At 32.9% G+C, this 21,627-nt stretch overlaps 1 protein-coding gene across 1 annotated transcript; it reads left to right on the top strand.

Moving 5' to 3' along the window:
• The first annotated feature begins 14,680 nt into the window (after positions 1 to 14,680).
• Positions 14,681 to 16,873, top strand: LOC112034434 (uncharacterized). Its single transcript, XM_065779606.1, has 4 exons — positions 14,681 to 14,980; positions 15,151 to 15,546; positions 15,999 to 16,305; positions 16,415 to 16,873. The coding sequence occupies exons 1-4, from the start codon at positions 14,681 to 14,683 to the stop codon at positions 16,519 to 16,521; spliced, it is 1,110 nt and encodes a 369-aa protein (XP_065635678.1). The 3' UTR covers positions 16,522 to 16,873.
• The last annotated feature ends 4,754 nt before the right edge of the window (positions 16,874 to 21,627 follow it).

Raw genomic sequence — 21,627 nt, 5'->3', positions numbered from 1 at the left:
GAGATTGATTACAAAGTTACAATCAAATCAACGAGGATAAATTAAAGAACTACACTAGAATTTCTTTTAAAACTATTTGTTGTGCGCTTAGAGAATTAATAAGCATAGTATTTATGGCATGTTTGGATGGAGGGGAGAAGGAGGGGAAGCGGAGAGGAGTAAAGTAGAGTTGACTAAAAATAAGCTAATTTTGTGCTAAATCTACTTTACTCTACTCTACTCCCTCTCCCTCTCCCTCAATCCAAACGGATCATTAGTTTGCAAGGCTTTGCAATCATTGAATGAAAGGAAGTAATGTATATTACTATATCCTTCTTGCTTATCTAGACATCATATTTGGTTGGTATTTTGTTTTCATATCCAAACATTAATATTAACTTACCATCTATAATTTGTTATAAAAATGTTGTGGATTACTTCTCTTTCCTTTTTTTATTTTTTTATTTTTTTTATCTCATTTTTGTTTTCAATGCCTAAAAAATTTGAGAGTAAAAACAGAATAATATAATATGAAAACAAAAATAAGTTTAGTAGCATTTTCATTAAAAAAAAAAAATGAAAATTGTGGGAAAAGATTATGAGCATATCGGTGGAAAAAGTAGCTTTTTTATTTCATATGCAAGAATCAAGTGTCAATTAGGGTACCCAACGTTTTATGTTCTCAAATTAAAAAAAAAAAAAAGATTTAAAAAAAAAAAAAAAAAAACAAACAAAATGAAAAAAAAAATGAATTATTGGAGGAACCAACAGGAATATTCCAATTAGTATTGCAATTACTCCTCTGAATTACTAAAAACAACAGCATTAACAATATTAGTTTAACATAAAATTAAGCACAAATTTTCTATTCAGAAACAAAGAAGGAACTTTAACGTAAACTTTATAGTTGCAATCCTAGACGACAGCAATTGCCACTTGATAGCTGAAGTTCAGGCACCCTCTCCAACTGTAGGGCCTTTGACTAACTTTTGAAACTTGAAAGATTACTAACCTTTGGAAAAGTTGGCGTAAATCTCTCTCGACTTTTGTACATCTCGGCGCAATGAAGCTTTATCTATATATTTATAATGTTTTTTCTTAGTATGTCTTTCTTTTCACAACAGAATGAAATACATATTTTATATAATAACTATACATCTTTTTACATATTTTAGTGTATTTTCTCGGTACAACATCTTTCTCCAAGTAGGGCTATGGACTAAAGGCTAAGGTTAGGATATTTCTTGTGGTAGGAAAACTATACACGACCTATAAAATCCAAATCTGAGATTCCATCCCCATTTTAAGCCTTCAAGTTCCAGACATGACAAGATTTTCATGGCTTTATATAAGAATGGCCAGATCTGTTCAGCTCCCAAGTTCAGTTCAGATCGAGGAGGATCCTTCAACGCTTTGTGCTTTACTAATTTTGGGTTTGTGCATGCACAAGACAACGTACCCACGCAAGAGAAAAGAATCCCAAATGTGACTAGTGAATAGTGTTGACTATTGAGTAAGAAATTAATATAGGTATACCGCCAATAAATTTAGGGACACACCCAATTTTGCATTATGTTAAAGTAATCCAATGTAAATAGTTGGAATTTTTTGCTTATTACTTTTTACATGGATTCTATCACTTTTTGTCTATAATTCATAATTGACAACTTCAAGCTATTTTGAAATTGAGTATATTGGTATACAATTTTTTTTTTTTTTTTTTGGGTGTAGAATAGGAAATGCATTAGTAGAAATTACTAAAGAACAACAAAAGGCTCAGGGCAATGCCTGAATAACAACAAACCATTTAAATATGAATAAAAAACAGCTAACAAGTCCACAAGCGGACAATCATACATACAACATAAAATCACTAGATTGATTGGCACCCATCCTTGCTAAACTCATTGCCATATTTATTAGTTTCACGAAAACAGTGATTAATATGAACTTAGGAAAGTTGGGAAACCAAAAATTTGCAGTCATCTACAAAAGATGAAACAACGATGTTAGAGTAATTAGGATTAGCTATCAAATGATTCAAATCAACAATAACTTTAGTATTTAATTCTATCTCTATAAGTGTTAAATGAAGATTTTGACACATGAGAAATCTATTATGCAGCTAGTTATACTAATTTTTCAAGAAAAATCCACCAAACCAGGCAACGGACTCATGATCACAGATAATGCCGCGGCCCCCCAGCCAACCACCCCGGATTGTTGGTATAAAATTACATTTCCCACTTAATTCCTTTTTTTTTTTCTTTTTTCTTTTTTGGAGAATCAACTCCTTTCAATTTAAGAGCTATGTTCATATTTATTAATAAGGCCAAAGAACACATGGACTAAGAGGTACGCACAGGTGGTTATGCCCATTAAAAAATTTGGAGTTAGTTTGTCACTTTCCTAGGGGACCCTTTTTAAAATACTTGGCAAAGATATAATAATGTCATTCATCACAAGGAAGGTCCACATATCAGACGGTTGCAATCAATTATCATATTCCAACGAGAGGAAAGTTGCTCTAACTTCAAAGTTCTTATTATCGATCAGTCTTTATCCCTCATGTATGAAACTTTTCTTTTGTTCGTCGGGGTGAAAACAACTTAAGATCTAGCGGCTGAGAGTTCACCAAAATCGAGTTGAATACTGATAAGAGGTCAAAGCTTTACAACTAAAGTGAGACATGTCCAAAATGGATTTGGGTCCCCCACCTCTGCATGTGTGCCACGTTACTTTTACACTGGAATTTCACCCAATTAGGTTCAGTTGCAGCAATAGCTGGTAACTAGTTCATTTCTTTTTTTCTTTTTCTTTTCTTTTATTTATTTATTTATTTATAAATAACTAGTCCTTTTTTTTTTCTTTTTTTATTATCTGATAATAACAGTCCTTTTCTTCTACGAAGGTAATTACAGTGAACCCAGAGGCCTCTACTGTAGTCTACAGTATACAGAAACAGAATATACCCAAACGTCGACTTCAAAATTTAAGAGCTTGCATGCTTTCTTTGTCTCTTATTTTTTTTGCTTTTTTTTTTTTTGAGAATCAAGAGCTTGGATGCTTTATGGGCTCTTTAAAATCTTTAATGCACGGTTTAGTCCAACTTTCTTTTTATAATACTTTTAGCTCCCCTTCCAGGAAATTTCCTAGACTCCCTGTGATGATGTGATTTCCTTGGTCTAGTTACAACTTATAACTATAGAACTATAGTGAAATCTAAAGCTTATGCAATTAAAACATGACAACAAAAGAATAAAAAAATACAATTAATATCAAATTATCAATCAACTAGCATTTTTTTTTTTGGGTAAGGTCAATCAATTAGCATTGTTCTGTTGATATATATTTTAATAAAATTTAAATATAAAAATATGGTCAATGTTCCAAATTTGTATATAAAATTTGAATATTAAGTCATATGTACGTAGTTTTGTATATAAATACAATTCTGATAAATATTTATTAATAATTATCTTAGCTTTCAAATTTCATATTTAAACAAAAAATAAATAAAAGCTTTGAAAAAATTATTATGTTAAACGTTTTATTGACTAATATATATATATATATATATACACCACCGGGCCTGCTAGCCCAAGTGGTATCTAGTCATCTAAGTGACTTTCAGCTCAAGGGTTTTAGACCCTGCATAAACACTTACCCAGCAAAAAAAAAATATATATATATATATATATATATTATAAATTTTTTTTTTTTTTTTTTTTTTTTTTTAAAATAAAGGGCAACGTGTTTGTTTGAGCTTACAATAACTACTTATGTATAATTTTCTTAAGACTAAACTAATTTTTTTATTGAGCTTATTTTCATTTTCTTAATTTATATATAAAAAATAAATAGTATCTAGAGAAAAGTAAAGTGGTTTTCTTTTTCTTTTTCTTTTTTTTTTAAAGAAAAACCTCCACAACATAAAATAAGATGGAGGCTCTTTCTTTATTTGGTTTAGCTTATTTTTTATCCTATAAGAAAATGTAAAATTGTTTGAAGTCTCATCTTTTTCAAGGTATATTGCCCAACTTACCCCATCAGTATGTGGGAAACAAATGGAATAAAATTGACCTCTAAGAGATATTTCATATATTCCTTTTGAAGATCAGTAAAAGAAATTGTTAGGACACATGTGTTTCACTTGTTAAGAACATATGTTATTCTTTTATGTTATTGGCTAATCTTTTGACAAAACGCACTTTACTTATAATTTGGTAGATCTATGTGTTCTTAATACTTCAAGAAACAAGGTTTCAAGATCAAGTGTTAAAGTAATTCAAGTTTGTCTAAGAAACAAGCTGAATAGTGCAAATTCATTAAAACTCGACAACTGGCTCGACAGCTACATCTATCGAGCTTAAGAAAGCTGTTTTAGCCTCGTGTGCTCAACACTTGCTCGACAGCTCCTATCTGTCAAGGTTTAAGAATTTCAGAATTCTGATATGATTTTCTTGGGATCCATGAATGTGTCTTTGGGCCTTCTTTTCTCCTAATCCTAAACATATAAAATGATTATTTTAAGGGCTGTCAAAGAGTTCACAAGTTGCACAGGCATTGAGAAAAATTTGCTCAAGCAAATTATGATTGGAGATAGAGTTTTGCCCTAGTTCATCTCTTCTGAAGAAATTGTTGTGTTTGTACACCGTAGGGTTTTGTAACCAAGCATCTTCTTAATCTTGATCGTGTGGATGAACTGAAGAACTTTGCAGCCAACAACTTTCTCTAGTTGGTGATTGAAGTCGCATACTGGGATCTGCGCAATTGGTTAGCCACATACTTAGGAGCTGTGCATCAAAATGAGAAATTGTCACTACAGAACAGGTCTAATTAGGTACTGAGGTAAGGGTTCAATTGTAAGTTGGTATAAGGTACTGGGATTCCTTTACTTGTAACCGCTTTTTGTGATAATAGTGGAATTTCGAGAGTGGTGACCTTAAAATCACCCGGTGGAGTTTTTGCAGTGTAAGTTTTCCTCATTCGTAAACAAATCACCGTATTAATTTATTTTCCGCTGCATTCTTTAGTTATTGGTGATTTGTTTGTGCTACCATGCGCTTTGCATGTTAATTTGATTAATTAATAAACTTGGGTAATTAATCAATTAATCCATCACAAAAGGTCAATTCATTTTTGGCCTATCAGAAATGGGATGGTTGTAAGAGAATGCTCATTCCGTTCTCTATCAATTTGTTTCCTTCTAATTTTTTTTTTCCATAAAAAACAAGAGAAGTGCTTGTTCAGTTACAACTTGTTTAGGAAGGATAAGAGGTAGAAATGAATGGAATGATAAAAAAAAAAAAAAAAAAATCCTTTTTAGGTATATCCATTCTTCATTCCCATATTTAAAAAGTTTAAGCAAAATAGAATTAAAAGTTATTCTCATATAGGACATATTGAGTATATGAGAGAATGGAATAGATAAGAGTATGAGAGAACATATTTAGTCATTCTTCCAAGTTCTCTTGAAATCCTAATTTTTCATTTTAGCCAACATTTAAAGGGATTGTAGGGATTGGAATGTGATTTAATGAAATTTTGACCAAAATTCCCTACAATGCCCTTTTATGTTTTACAAACAGGTCATGTTAATAGATGCACTTAGGATAATTATTAATAAATCATAATAAGAAAATTTTAACACCATTTTCATGGAAAATATAAAAAGTTGTCAACAATATTTATTATTTTATCATTTTTGTAATAAAATATTTCTAAAAATCGTCCTAAGCCTATGCCCTTGGGGCATTGGTTAACATTTCCCTTTACAAATTTCATGTGATTCACCTCTCTTAATATTGTCTTGCTTTATCCATTTCACATGTACGCTTTCTCACATCTAGGTATCTCTTACTCTAATAACAACGAAAGCAACAATAACATGCCCAAATTTTATATCATATTTCAGGTTAGATCTTTCTCCAAAAAAAAAAAAAAAAAAGAGGGTTAGATCCCAAGTTTTTAACTTTGATAATTAAAGTCTCAAATTTATGATATTGTTTAATTCTAAGTCCTTTATCTTTGTTATTCTTGGCAATAACATAGTATAAAAGCATGAAGCCTGTGGGAGGGGGAAGCCCAAAGAAATAGGATCATCAAATGGATTCAACTCAAGGAGTAATTGGGCCTAACTATTCATTAGATCAGGCCTAGTACAATCAGGATAGCCTAGTCAATGAAACCGAGGAAGGTGGTCTGCCCGAGGAGTAGACACTCCTCAAGAGATTGGAGACAAACCACCAAGGCCATAAGGTTGAAGATTGAGGAAGGAAGTAGTGGCGTTGAAGCAGTGGAAGGAGGAAGCTTCCAGATAAAGCACCCATTACCTCCCCATTTAATGCACTATACTAACTTAGCCTATCGTATTAATGGCATAATGACCCCTGAACAGTACCCCCATAACGTGCAGCCTACTCCACCACTACCAGTAAAGCAGCAATGGGACAAGTATCTAAGGAGGGATCAATGACCATCCAAGTGGAAAGCTAGGATGCAATCCAAGCAACTATATATAGGAAGAAAGATCCTCATGGAAGGGGGATTAGAAAAACTAGGAGAGAGAGAGAGAGAGAGAGAGAGAGAGAGAGAGAGAGAACTGTGAAACTAAGAAGTGTGTATCCTAAAAGCTGTTACTCCTCGACCAGCCTGAGGAAGGACTTGAATAAGAATCTTTATTTCCTTGTTATTATTCTCTACCAAAATTGTTGTCATAGCCAATTTTTCTTTCTTTAAATTACCAAACCAAAGCTACCAAGGCTTGAAGGGTTCACCTTGACAATCCACCTCTATTAGTTTTATCGGGCCTCCATTCTAGCCCATTCTCATCTAGATTGGGCCGAATTGTTCGTTTCACCCCGTACAAAGCCATTTATTAAACTTTGTGTTTCACTTAATTTTATTTATAAATCAGTTTGGCAACTACTATACAACAATGGTAGGGAGAAAAAGTTTGGCTTAAAGTAAAGTGAGAAACTAATTACCAAAAAATCACAATTGATTAGTTGAGTGAAACACAAAAATTTTATAAACACTTTCCCCTTTCTCTACTCTACTATTTCCTAGAATAACGTACATAAATGAAAAATGGGGATGAATATGGTATTGAAATTGAAACGGTTTCATAACTTTAGGACTTTAATTAATTAACAAAATTAAAAACCTAGAATATAATCTAAAATATGATAGACCTTTTTCCCTTTTTATGTAATTTCCTTTAATAATATATTACTAATAACAACAATAACACCAACTAGGTGCATTCTATAAATAAGTTATTAAGAGTAGTATTGTTATAAACTGATTCATTTATGTTCCTTCTAAAACCTCAAACAAAGTCAACTTTTTTTTCATTTCTTTCTATTCATTTCTTTTTAAATATCCAAATAACATAGATTAGTTTTGTGGGAGGGAAAATCCAACTATGAAAACAAATGGTCCCAAGCGCAAAAGGGCCCACTAAGGTAAGGATAAAAGGTAAGGCCGAAACCAAATAGAGTAGGCCTAGACAAAACATACCCCGAGCTACATTCCTAAAGATTAGGACAAAAAGAACAAGTATGAGCCGCCACTCCCAATTCTGATAAGAACCACCTGAGGACCAATATCCGAGGAGTATACCATCCTTGGTAACATATTCAACACCCATCAAAATCCCATGAATATCAGTAGGCGATCGTCTAGGTCAGGGAATAGTTGAACCCAAGGTCAGGAAGAAGAAGGCTTCTCAAGGAAGCAATTATCTCCTCCACATTACATGTTTTTCACCTACCAATAGTATTGCATTTATGGATGAATGAAATGCCAGAATAGTGTTAAACAGCCTGCCTTCCACCCATCTTTACCTCAAAAAAATGGGGTAATGAGAGATGGAACAAGTATATTCACCTGATCCACATCGACCCTATAGGAGGACCACAAAAAAGGGACCTCCACAAGTATAAATAGGAACAGATCCCCCATGCACATGGGATCCCAAAAAAAAGGAGAAAAAGCAAAAGAGCCAGAGGGAGAGAAGTGTTAATCTTTAACTTAGGAGATATAAAGTTAGACTTGAGTTCTTTGTAATCCATCCTCCTCCTTGAACCTCCTGAGGAAGGTCATAAATTATATTAATTCCTACCTTTCTATTGTTGTAGTCATTTCTTTGCTGTTGTGCAATTAAGATTTTTTTTCATAACTTGGTTCTAGTCCTTAACCGATATGTATAAATTAGTTGTTGTGGCAAGGCCCATGCCCCTCGAGGTAAACATTTTTAGCCCGCTCAAGTTACATTCATTATACTCATTCTAGCCATTTCCTCATTTCCTTTCTAATTTATTCATTCTATTCATGTATGAATTCTCCAAATGAAACGTTCATGAAATGGAGATGAAATAGTAATTTTGTCTAAATTAAAATAAAAAACTAAAAGTTGAAAGGTATATGTACCAGTGAAATTATATAATTTTTTAGTTACACTCATTTTATAAACTTTCAAACACATAAGATGTGATAAAATATATTTCATTTAATTCTATTAAAAAAGATTTATGCATCAGACTGAGCCGTTTGATCCTTGATCTAAGAAACAAGTTTCTATCCCTTTTTAATCAATTTAGTTGTTTCATCCTCTATCTTTCTTTTTATGTCAATGCTTATGTTGCTATTTATTGTTGCTCATATTGCCGATTTCCTTTACTCACACCAATTTTCACCATCTCCCTCTCTCTCTCTCTCTTTGATTCTCTTCACCATTCAAACGCCAATAAAAAAATATTGTAACTTGTTGAATCCACCTTTGAAATTCTCTTTGATTGTGAAATTAATGTACATGCATGGTTATTTTTGATTTTTGATTTGTTGATGTTTGTTTTTCTACTAGTGTGACATGATATATGTGTTGATTTAATTTGCTCAAGGCTTATAGTGTTAGTTAATATAATTGAAAATTTAATCAAACTAATCTATTAATTAATCACACCACCATTATTTTCATTTAGAGCATTAGCATTGGGGGTGTAAAAACCCCCCAGTTGCTTTTTTACCCACTAAAGCCTTAAAAACCCCCAACATCTGGGTATGTAAACTTATATATATATATATATATTTTTTTTTTTCCTATCCTAGCTACAGTAAGTATGAGTATTTAGAACTTACTGTAGCTAGTATGTATAAATAAAATAATATTATTTTCTCTCTCCACTCTCCACTCTCCACTCTCCACTCTCTCTTTTCTCTTATTCTTTTCTTCTTTTCTACCACTTCGTCCGACTCTTCATGCTTTCTTCTCTCTGTCTTTGTTCTTCTTTATTCTTTCTTAGACACTCTCTCTTGATTTTTTGGCAAAGGATTGAAGGGGCTGTAATCGGGTCTTGCGATTTGAGTGGTGTGGGTTTGTCGTAGGTGTGCTTGCCGTTTGCTGCCGTGGTGTGCTCACCGTTGTTGAGTTAGAAATTTTTGGGTCCTAATTTCTTTAGCCCACTCACTAAAATACCCTCACAAGCTCATAAACTATTTTGAGCCCACACAAATATTTCCCACATATTACTCAAACATTCTACATGTTATTAGGTTTCCACAAATATTCTCTATATAAGCCCCATAAATTACCTTTGGCCCTTTCGCAAATACTACCCATTATATCCTACATATTATCCAACTTGGGCTTTTCATAAAAATACCTATCACATTACTACCAATTTGGGCCACAAAATAATACTATCTCCACAAAAAAGCCCAAAATCATTTAATTTGTGGGCAAAACCCGAAAGCCCAACAAAACTCTCTTATAAAACCCATTGCTACACGGCACCTTTAAAGCCCGTTACTACACGGCACCTTTTAAAAGTCCGTTGCTACACAACACCTCTAAAGCTTTACACGGCACCTCTTAAAAGCCTGTTGCTACACGGCAATATTTTTTTATAAAATCTTACAAAACCCAAATGCTATTTTGGCACCTATTTTACAAAGCCCAATATTATTTTGGCACCTATTTTACAAAACCCAATATTATTTTGGCAATTACATATAAAACCCAAAACTATTTCTTGGCAAAAACATATCTTCATATACTAAAGTCCCTAACTCATGGGAAATATAAATTACTCATCTCTCAAAAATATTCTTTTACAAAATTTATGGAAACTATGCTTATTTTTTCCATAACAACCTAACTACAAAAGCCTATGTATATTGCCCATAGAAAAACTATTCATCTTGTAGGGGTGGACAAGTCCAAAAAAGCTTAACTACAAGGCCCAACTGAGCTAGCCCAACTCACATGAAAATCCCAGCAGTTGAAGAAAACGTGAGCTATCCAGTCAAGTTTCAATACAACCTGATAGCTCGAACCCATTACCATCAGTTCCAGCTAGACTAGTCAAGTTAGAAAAAGACACGTGTCCAGCAGGGGTTAAACCCTTCCTTGCTAAGTTCATTTTCATCATTTCTCATGTGACATAAAGCTAGGATGATATAATATAAAGCTAGGAAAGTTTCAGCCAGCTATCTTCCTTTTCTTCTCTAACCCATTTGGTCAAGAACTAAAGGCAGCCATAACCAGGCTATGAAAGCTTCTGGAACAACTAGAAATCAGTTCATTATCTTGCCAAAAATGTGTACTCTTTGATTCATGGACCAAGCACATGAACCCCAAATGAGGAAACTTAGGGAAATGTGGTTTGGAGGGCACTAAAGGGATCTTCGGTAAAGTTCTCAGTAAAGGGTTTCAAGGTTAACACCTGGCTTAGGGTGATGCAACCTGCCCTAGGGAGCTCCAATTCTAGCAGCAGAAAAACCAAGATCATTAGCCTAATACATGCTTTAATCCCATCAGCTAAGGCCAATCAACATTTAATGTTAGGTCAGAACTCCAGCTGTCATTACCCAAAACAGCAAAGAACATCCTAAAGCTGAGCTTACTACTCTTGGTCAAATCCTAGGAACGATTCTCTAAGGATTTTCTGAAGATTGAGGATGATTTAGCAGAGATTATTTGCTAATTACCTCCTCAAACTTAACTATAAATGAAACTCTTCATTAACACTTCAACATACACTAAGAGATACACTAATAGAAAAGAGCTCTTCCTTATCTTCTCTGTTTATCCTTCTCTAAGCTCTGGCAAAGTTCTAAGTCATTGAGTTTTTAGCTTCAAGCTTAGAAACTAAGTTCTACATCTCCTAGCTTATAAATACCTCTCATACCTCTACCTATAAACACTCATCTACCCCCAGCTAAAAGCTTTAGCAGTTTTACTATACACTCTCACTTACTACTCATACTACTACTCAAAATGACCATCTCTACTCACTATATATACTATGCTTGAAGGACAACACTTTCGCAGCGTGATTCTATAGCACTGTGAGATTGTTCTAAATTCCTTTTATTTTATTTTATGTTCTTGCTAATTATTTGGGATATTATTTTTGTATCAAAACTTGTTTATTCACTAAAATATTTCCAACACTTATTGCGCTAGCTGGAATCTTTCTCTCTCTCCCTTCATCTCTCACTAAGTTTTCTCATTACTTGTTATAATGGAACCTATGGTATTTGTTTATTCATTTACTATTGAAGGTTATGACGTGAATGTAATAACGCCTTAAAATGTATACTTGTTATATATTTATGTGGGCGTTATCTCTTTATTACTATGCTTAATTTGTATAATTAAGTCATAATTTGCATTAGTCCCTATTATTTATTTTTACATAATTTATTGAATATGATGCTATTCATTGTGTGTAATTTTCTACTTTTAAGAAATCATGTGAGACGGATAAGTTTACAGGAATTTATGAGAGAATAGAGACCAAACTAGAGTTAAAGTGGAGCTAAAGAACCATGCTTAAATTTCTAAGAAGGTGCAGCTAGAGTGCTTGCATCGTTTACCATGATTGGAAGTTTCAAATAAGGAAAGAAATCAAAGAGGCAGAATCTAAAAAGAAAAAATCTAATTTGAGCACTGATCAGTATTTTGGGCGTATTTCTCTCCTCAAAAATCCAATTGATACAAAGTTGGATGGGTTGGAACCGTGACTTAAATATCTACAATTTTCCAGTTTTGAGTTTTTGAAAATTCTCAATTTTTGAAGGTCGAAATTAACTCACAAGTTACTGTTGTAAACCTAGATGGAAATTAAAATAGTAAAAATTTTATTTTCTTTGGACACTTTTGACATTAGGGTTTTGAAGGGAGGTTGTGTAAAATGAATATTGGTAGAGAAAACCTTGTATTTTACTTTCTCTAATGGCAGCCTAAACTCTTTGCTAGGGCTAGGGGTTATGCTTCTTTTATACGGTATGAATATTTAATGTGATTCTTTCTAGGATTTTATCAACAACATATTTGATTGTTCAATTAGATTTCTTTTGATGTATTAGTTCTTCTATGCTTTCAATAAGTGCAATCATGTTTTTCTTATTGTTTAAATGAATTTCTAATAGTTTCAAATAGAAATCGGGTTTTAAAGTGAATGAGTTTTTCTGAAAACTTTTTTAACCATATTATTAATCTAGGTTATCATGCGTTCTTGAATTGTCTCAGTTCAACCGAATCATAAGTATTTAATTGTATAAGAACAATTAATTATGAAATATATAATTTCTTAGATCACAAAGAATTTCATATCGATATAGGGAAACACTCCGATACCCTAGTATTTACATTATTGATTTAAATCTAGTTTTATTATTATTCTTGTTAACAATCACCAAGAAAAAGTATTTTTCTTCTTTACCCAAATTTTGTTTAATTATATTGTTTTTGAATCTATTTTGCTCCTTGTGGTTCGACTTCGGTACTTCGAGAATTATATTGTTATGATCTCCTGCACTTGAAAGTGAGTAAGCAGACTGTTACTATAAAGTTTTTCCTTCATATTATTGTATTAGAAGACTCTTCTCTAGAGTCCACGGATGATGAGTTTGAAGATGTAGATACTTTCCTTAATCTATGGATATCTAATGGCTGGAGGTTTATTTTGCTCTGTTTCATTTTACCACTACAATACTTTACCATTGGGATACTTTATTGCTGGGTTATTTCTTTATTGTAGTATGCTTTTTATTGTGCTGACGTGTTTGCTGTTGGAAGTGTTTTTAGGCCATCTCCTAACCCTTGCGAGTCCCATCCTAGGTCCAAGGTACAAAAAGATGGCGAACTTTTCAAAAACTTCACCAATAGCCTTTGGGCTACGCTTTAAGCCCATCGTTGAGTTTCAGTTTAGGTCCCCAACCCAACATAAATCTCATTTGTTTAAAGGAAAACTTTTTCGCCCTCGATAGCCGTTTGCTGTCTTGGGTTTACCGTGGGTGTGCTCTTCGTTTGCTATCGTGGGTTTGCTATGGGTGTGCTCGCCGTTTGTTGCCATGGGTGTGCTCGCCGTTTGCTTATTGTGGGTTTGCCGTAGGTGTGCTCGCCATTTGCTCGTCGGGGATTTGTCATGGGTGTGTTCACTGTGGATTTGGGTTGTTTCGTGTTTGGGTTGTGCTCACGGTGGTGGATACCGTGGGTTGTTGATTTTTTTTTTTTTTTTTTTGGGTGTTGAATGTTGATGGTGGGTTGTGAATTTTTGTGGGTTTTAGTAAATGAATTTGTTGAAGAAGACGAAAGGTTAAATCAAAGTGGAACCAAACCAAAGACTGTTATGCAACCTTAGATCTTCCCTGATGAGATTTCATGGTAGTCTTGCTATTTATTTTTACATCATTTGCAATATTTAATCTTAAAATAAATGATCCAAAAGATTTATTCGAATAATATGTAGTAGTAATTATATCCATTTCGAAGCTTTTTTTTTTTTTTACTATAAAAATTATATTGTATTGCACATTGCCACAAGGCTAAAAATAATAATTTTGATATTTTTTATAGAAGTTATTTGCCATTTTGAATTTAATAATAATCATAGTGTTGGATTATTAACAGAAATTAAAACAAAAACATTGATACCACTAAATAATTTTTATGGGTTCTTTTTAATTATTGGTTTAATTAGCCATCTCTCCTTTTGGAAGTTTTTGTTTTATTTTTTGGTAATTATCGGGTACCAATGTCAAAGGAACATTTTTAGTATTTATTTATTTTGTTTGTAATTCTTAGTTATTATGCATTGAATGTTAATTACCGAATGGTATTATCATAGAAAATTAATGCTAATGTATTATAATGTCACTAATTTTCCTCTAATTTATACGTTGAAAGCTGAAAAGTTTTTTTGTTTTTTTAGAATCTTATTATCATATGCTAAAGTTGTTATTATTTTAATTATTTTTTACATTAAAAAAAACGTGGGATGATCACCATTTTTCCCAAGAAAGAAAGGAAAAAAAATTTAGGCAAAAATGCAAAATTGACCCTCTAACTTTCACTATTTTTCATTTCAGTCCTCTAACTTTTAGTTTTGTCAATTCAGTCCTCTAACTTTTAATTCTTGTCAATTTAAAGCTCTGTTACAAATCAGTTAGTTTTGCCGTTATATATGCTTGAAACGACGTCGTTTTGCTGTCTCTCTTTTTTTTTTTTCTTTTTTTTTTAAATTCGGAATTAAAATAAAATAAGAAAAATCTGAAAAAAAAAAAGAAAAGAAAAGAAAAAAAAGGAAGGAAATCAGNAAAAAAAAAAAAAAAAAAAAAAAGGAAGGAAATCAGAATCCTCACCGCGATCGTTAAATCTCGGCCATTGATCTTCCATTCTGATACGCAGATGAAGAACACGAGGAAGAAGAAGAGGAGGTCTCAAGTCTCTAATCCCGTCACCGGCGACAAAGGCAACGTTGTTCCGACTGCCGAAGAAGACAAACAGAGAAAGATCTTCAAGGCCTTAGCAGAGGCTTTCTCTTTGGCTTCTCTAGACGACGCTGTTTCGGCCCTCTGCCAAGCCAACGACAATTCTAACAAAGCTGCCGAGATATTATCCATGACCTTTGTTATCTCTACCCTTCTCTCTCTCTCACTCTCTCTGCTAAAAAGCTTACCCTCTGTTTACATTGTCACCCTAATTTCGGTACTACCAGTACTGCAAACCCACCTCCTTTTTTCTCACCTTCACTTTCACTGTTCCTCTCTCTCAACCCCTTTCAAAAAGCAACCTCTGATAATATTCCATTTTCCATTTTCCATTTCTGTATACTGGCTCTCCCAACCATGGAAGCTTTCAGCTTACTCAAGTAATAGCGAGGCAGTGGTGGTGGTGGTGTTAACGTTACTGGCGTTGGAGACTCCGGTGTTAACACGCGCACCGCCGGAACCACCACGATCGTCATCGCCGTTTCTCAAACAGACGACGAGAACGAAGACAACGACGATGATGGACCCTTCTTCGACTTGGAGTTCACTGTTCCTGACGAAGAAGAGGAGGAAAACCAAGGCAAAGAGAACGAGAACGAGAACGAAAGCGAAGTAGAAGTGCTAGAAGAAGAAGAAGAAGATGAAGATGATGATAATGATGATGATGAAGAAGAAGACGACGAGTTTGACGATGGTGGTGGGGAAGAGAGAGAGTTTAAATTCACGCTCTCATCTGGGTCTTGTTCTGGGTCCAGCAATGTTGACCGCACGGACCCAAACTGGGTAATCTCTAGTTCCTTATGTTCTTCATCTGCGTATCAGAATGGAAGATCAACGGCCGAGATTCAACAATCGCGGTGAGGATTCTGATTTCCTTCCTTTTTTTGGATTATAAATTTTTGACAAAAATACAAAACTGACCCTTTACTTTCACTGTTTTTTATTTCAGTCCTTTAACTTTTAGTTTTGTCAATTCAGTCCTTTAACTTTCAATTTTTGTCAATTCAAGGCTTCGTTACAACTCAGTTAGTTTTGCCGTTATATATGCTTGAAACGACGCCGTTTTGCTGTCTTTTTTTTTTTTTTTTAATTCGGAATTAAAATAAAATAAGAAAAATCTAAAATAAAAAAAAAAAAAAAAAAAAAAAAAAAAAAAAAAAAAAAAAAAAAAAAAAAAAAAAAGAAAAAAAAAAAAAAAAAAAAAAAAAAAAAAAAAAAAAAAAAAAAAAAAAAAGAGAAACTCCANAACGGCGGCTCCGGCAGCTGAGAAGAGCCAAGCGGCTGAGTCGGAGGGTTCTGAGAGTTCAGCTAACAATAATAACAACAATGTGAAGACTCATCAGAAGCTGGGGAATATTCCAACTGGGCTAAGAGTTGTGTGTAAGCATTTGGGGAAGAGCCGATCGGCTTCTTCGGCTGTGGCGGCGGCGCCGATTGGAACTGCTGCGGCTTCAAAGAGAAGAGATGATTCGCTGTTGCAGCAGCAAGATGGAATCCAAAGTGCCATTCTGCATTGCAAGCGTTCTTTCAATGCCTCTAGAGGTAATTTTATCAAATCCCCTCATGAAAAATTTTAATTATTTTACAATATTCGGAGTCCAATATATATATTTTTTTTAATTAAATTTTTTTAGCCTTTTTTGTTTAATAGATTCGGAGTCTTCTCTGCTGTCACGATCTGTGAGCGACCCATTGCATGAGAAATCATCAGAATTGGCAAGAAAGTCTTCGAAGGAAGGGAAAGATGGTCGTATTTGAATCAAGGGTTATGATGATTTTGATCTTTGAAATCATTAGGAAGGACTAGGAAATTAGTGTTATAAAATTATATAATCACTTATATCAGTGATGTGTTCGCTTTGTATTTTGTAAATGTTTTTAAGATGGAAAAAAAAAAAAAAATAGGGGCAGGAAAAAAAGAGTTGTCTCACTCTCGTGTTTAGTGAAGATGACCGGTGAGTATATGGGTAAAGCTCATCTTTCCTTGAAAGTGAAAGTAGAATCAAATCTTTGTATTTATTTATATATATAACTCTGTAATCAGTAGAACAAGTTGGACCATTTCCGTGAGAACACTAGTAATCACTTCAGTGTGAATGGGTTTTGTTTATTGTTATTTGTGGGTTAAATGCTTTAATAGTTAATCCATTACTTGACCATGGCCTTTAGACACCACTAATCACCTAAATGTGAATAGGGTTCAGAATTTTTATCATTATGATTATGAATATAATAATGTGGGTTAATCCCTTAATGCATGATGGAGTGGATGATTTATTTTGTTGTTGTTGTTGAGGTTGATGTATTAATCATGGGTATGCGGGTCTAAGGGATAAATCACATAATAAATGGTGTCTTTAGTGGTCAGAGAAGTGGTAAAAGTAGGGACCTAAACAGTGAAAAAGAAAAATCTTTTTTGTTAAAGGAAGAGAGAGAGAGAGAGAGAGAGAGAGCAGAGTAAAAGAGTGGTCAGATCAGAGTGGAGCGGAATCTCTATCAATTTCTCTGTCTATCTCGCGGCAAAAATAACTCACTTTCTCTTACTACTTGAATACACACAATCTCTTTTCTCTATATCTCTCTCATATTCATTGGGAATCACGAAGTATTGATGTCGATGTACCCAGTTTCTGTGTAATGAAATAACGTCGGAGATTCAATCTGTCTCGTTGTGGCATGGCTTAGGCTTAGGACCCACAAAAGCGCTGCCTACTTTGTTAGCTTGCCTTGGCATGCCATACAATTACTGAAATTAAATCCTTATTTTAATATTATTATTCTTCTCTCTTTTTTGACTGTCGATTTTTAATAATATTTTTTTGACGTAGTGTCTGTTTACAGTGTAAAATGCTTTTGTCGTTTTGGGCAGTTATGGGATTCCCATTTCCCATTTGTTTTTCATAACTTCGAGCCATTTCATTTTCAGCACTCCCAGCGCTCAAAGCCCAGCCCATTCTCTTTTTCTTAACCTTCGAGCTGAACGTTGCAGATTTCTCTCTCTCTTTTATTTATTTATTTATATTTTTTACAGCACAACACCCCCTCAATAATTTGTTAATCAACTTTCCTAGTTTGATTAACTTTATGTCAACGTAATTCATTTTGAAATTAACGATGGTAAGGTGTTAAGAGATGGTTTTTATTTTTTATTTTTATTTTAATAAATTCGATAGGTAGAATAGAATATATAGGGTTAAGGGGATTAGAGTTGCTGATGTTTACAAGATGTATTAATTGAGCTACAAGTTAAAAATGATGTTCCTTAGAATAAAATGAGTAGAGCGAACGATTCAGAGTGCAACAAAGCAAAGTGGAAGAGATTAGAATATTAATTGAACAGAGCAAAGTGGAAGACATTAGAATATTAATTGAGGGTGGCATATATACATAGAAAATTTATTATTATTAGGGTAAATTGCAAAGTACACTTCTAAAGTTTAGAGGTGTTTGGATTTTACACTATAAAGTTTCAAATTTTGGAATATATCTCCTGAAATTTAGGAGTGTTTAGATTTTACATCTTGACGTTTCATAATTTGGATTTTACCCTTTAAAGTTTGGGGTGTTTAGATTTTACACTCCAAATTTTGAAACTTCAGGGTATAAAATCTAAATACTCTCAAATTTTAGGGGTATAAAATCTAAACACTTCTAATATTTAGGTGGTAAAATTCAAATTCTAAAACGTTAGGGTGTAAAATTCAAACACCCCCAAACTTCAAGGGATAAAATCTAAATTCTAAAATTTTAGAGTGTAAAATCCAAACTTTCTTAAATTTTAGAGATGTAATTTGCAATTTATCCTTATTGTTATTATATTTTAAATATGAAAATATTAGTGGTGAAGGACAACCTAGTTTTTTACACTGTTTGGTTTGGGTTTTGCCGATTAAGCTCAGAAGTTGTAAGAAATAGTCGTTTCTAGTAAGGCCATTGGAGACGTTACATCCGACATTGTAACAGTAAAGTCAGTGAAGGCTAACTGCAAATGGGGTGCGCACTAATTAAGCTCGTTGAAAATTTTAACCAAAGAGAGTTAGGAAAAGAAACATAATCCAGGAAAGGTTTGGACGTATGGCAAACCATTTCTCATTTTCTTGGAACCACTCGATTTCAATTAGTGAAATTAGGTAAAAACGCATACGAGATGAACAAATTACAAAAGTCAAGCACCCTGATTTTTCTCGTTGACACACAATATTAAGTGGATTAAAGTCATTTTTCTTTTTTTAATGGGTCATGCTAACAAGTGCCCTTAGGGCATTGATTAACAATCCATTTTAAGAAAGTTTTGACGCCATGTTTATGAAAAATAAAAAAAACTGTCAAAACATTAATTTTTTTTTTCTCTATAAAAACTTTCTTTAAATAAATTATTAACCAATGCTTTTAAGGGCATACGAGATGAACAAATTACAAAAGTCAAGCACACTGATTTCTCTCGTTGACACACAATATTAAGTGGACTAAAGTCCACCATTTTTTATTTTTTTTGTGTGTTTATCAATGAGTCATGCTAACGAGTGCTTTACAGCATTGATTAACAATCCATTTTAGGAAAGTTTTGACGCCACGTTTATGAAAAATGAAAAAAACTGTAAAAAAAAATTAAAAATTTTTTTTCTCCATAAAAACTTTCTTTAAATAGATTATTAACTAATACTTTTAAGGGCATTCGTTAGCATTTTCCCTTTATAAATTGGGAAAATGAGCTCATAATGATTAGTATAAAAAACTAGCGATTCCTCCATGATCGAAATAATTCAATTTTCTAGCATTAACAATTTGTGTGTAATACATAATTAAAAAAAAAATTGTGTGTAATTAATATATAATGGAAATGTTAACAAATGCGGCATTTATTAATGATCTATTTTAAGAAAGTTTCTATGGATAAAAAAAAATTAATATTTTGATAATTTTTTCTATTTCTCATAGAAGCTATGTCAAAATTTTCTTAAAATAGTTTGTTAACAATTGACCTAAGGACACTCATTAATGTGACGGATATATAATATTGATAGAATTTCAATTAGTGACCCAGCTTAAACTCTCCAATCTCTATAGCATTTAGACCTCAAGTTCTAATCTATAATTAGACCGTAGAGAAGACAAGGTATGATCCATCCCACGGCCTTTAAGGATATTAATTTCTTGTGGACCACCATGTGTCTTTGTGGCAGTCTCGTAATCACGGACATAAGGACATCTTTCACAAACTGTTCTCCATTTTTTCCGGCATGTGAAACGTTGTTTAGAACTATATATTATATATACAGCTCTATGCATGCATGTGCAACTACTGCGTGTCAATTAGTTTAATTTCTGCGTGTGATGAACTAGTTCAGTGGTTTTCGTTGACGTTTTAATAAATGTGTTGTGGCTACGATGACAGATCCATCATGGTCTCGGTGATACACGTGTGGTATTACAGTGTTACAAATTGTCCTTATGTGATGTAGGATCGATGAGTTTGCAGCAATTAATAATATAATTGATGATTATTGTGCCTCCATCACACATAAGAGTGAACTCTGTGTATGAGATTCACTGATGAAGCCAGCTTTTGTGGGAGAGTAGGCTGTTAGCTAGGTGCACTTACATAAAATTAAGAGTAAAATGTGAAAACCAATTATAGTAAAAAAATTAATAATGTAATTGATGATACTTTTTCGTTGAACAGTTTTTTTTTTTTCTTGGTTCATTATTTAGTTTCACATTGCAGATTCCATCATGTGATTAAACTAGGGTAAATTTCCTTCTTCTGTTTGATCATATATATACTCAACCTGTTAATGATTCCAATTAGCAAAAGGCACTATCACACTCGTGACTAATCGGAAACATCAACAGAAAAGGTCTGTCCTTATGTTTTCGGAAATACTATAAAATTGTTCTAATGAGGACAGGGACATCGTCAGTAATAATTTTTCTTTTCCACATTACCTGTTCATCTTCCCTTTGGTGAATGTCTCAAGAAAGATATTTACTTGCTAAACTGAGTGCACACTAATTTTAAAATTAGACTTAAAAGCTGTATTTTTAAAATGTAAAAAAAAAAAAAAAAATTAAGATCAATTTTAGAAAAGTTCTGTGTGCTTTTTTATTTTTTTTATTTAATACAAGAGATAAACAATAAGTGATATTCCCATAAAAAAAAAAGTTAGGTTTAATTTATGGATAGTCAAATAATATTGGATGGAGAAGGTGATACTAATATTAAAGAATCATACGATACACAATTAGTTTACGCATAAGGTCACATTAAAAAAAAATAGTGATAGTTTATAAAAATAAAAATGATAAATAATAGACTTATGTGAAATTGATATTACACTAAATTAAATTAAGACATTACCAAAACAACAAGGGCACATCAATAAATCAAAAATACAAATTCTTTTTATTATTTTTTTAGGCGAAAAGCCACTTTTAGTCCTTATATTTTCAGGCGATTCACATTTTAGTCCCTACATTTTATTTTTACCGCTTTTAGTCTCTATCTTAAAAAACGCTTCCCGTTTTGGTCCCTACCGTTACATCAGAGACGGAGAAAACTGATGTGGCAAAATGCAGGAATAAATAATAATAAATTAATGTTCACATGGCCTAAATTAATAATAAAAAATGCCACGTCAGCATCTAAATTAGAAAAAGTAATTTATTAATTTTAACTAATTAAAAAAATAAAAACAAAATTAAAAACTAAAAATCACATGAATTGAGATCTAAGTGTGTCTTGAACAAGAACAATAAGAACACAAACCCAAATCTAAGAACACAAACCCAGAAATTAAAAAAAAAAAGGAAGAACGAACTGGACCTTTCTCCATGGCGTCCATGCGCTTGAAATGGACCCAGGAG

Source organism: Quercus suber, unplaced genomic scaffold, assembly GCF_002906115.3.
Source record: "Quercus suber isolate HL8 unplaced genomic scaffold, Cork oak 2.0 scaffold_215, whole genome shotgun sequence".
NCBI classification, from domain to species: Eukaryota; Viridiplantae; Streptophyta; class Magnoliopsida; order Fagales; family Fagaceae; genus Quercus; species Quercus suber.
The sequence above is the reverse complement of the archived record's forward strand: the minus strand, read 5'-3'. Positions and strand labels throughout refer to the sequence as shown.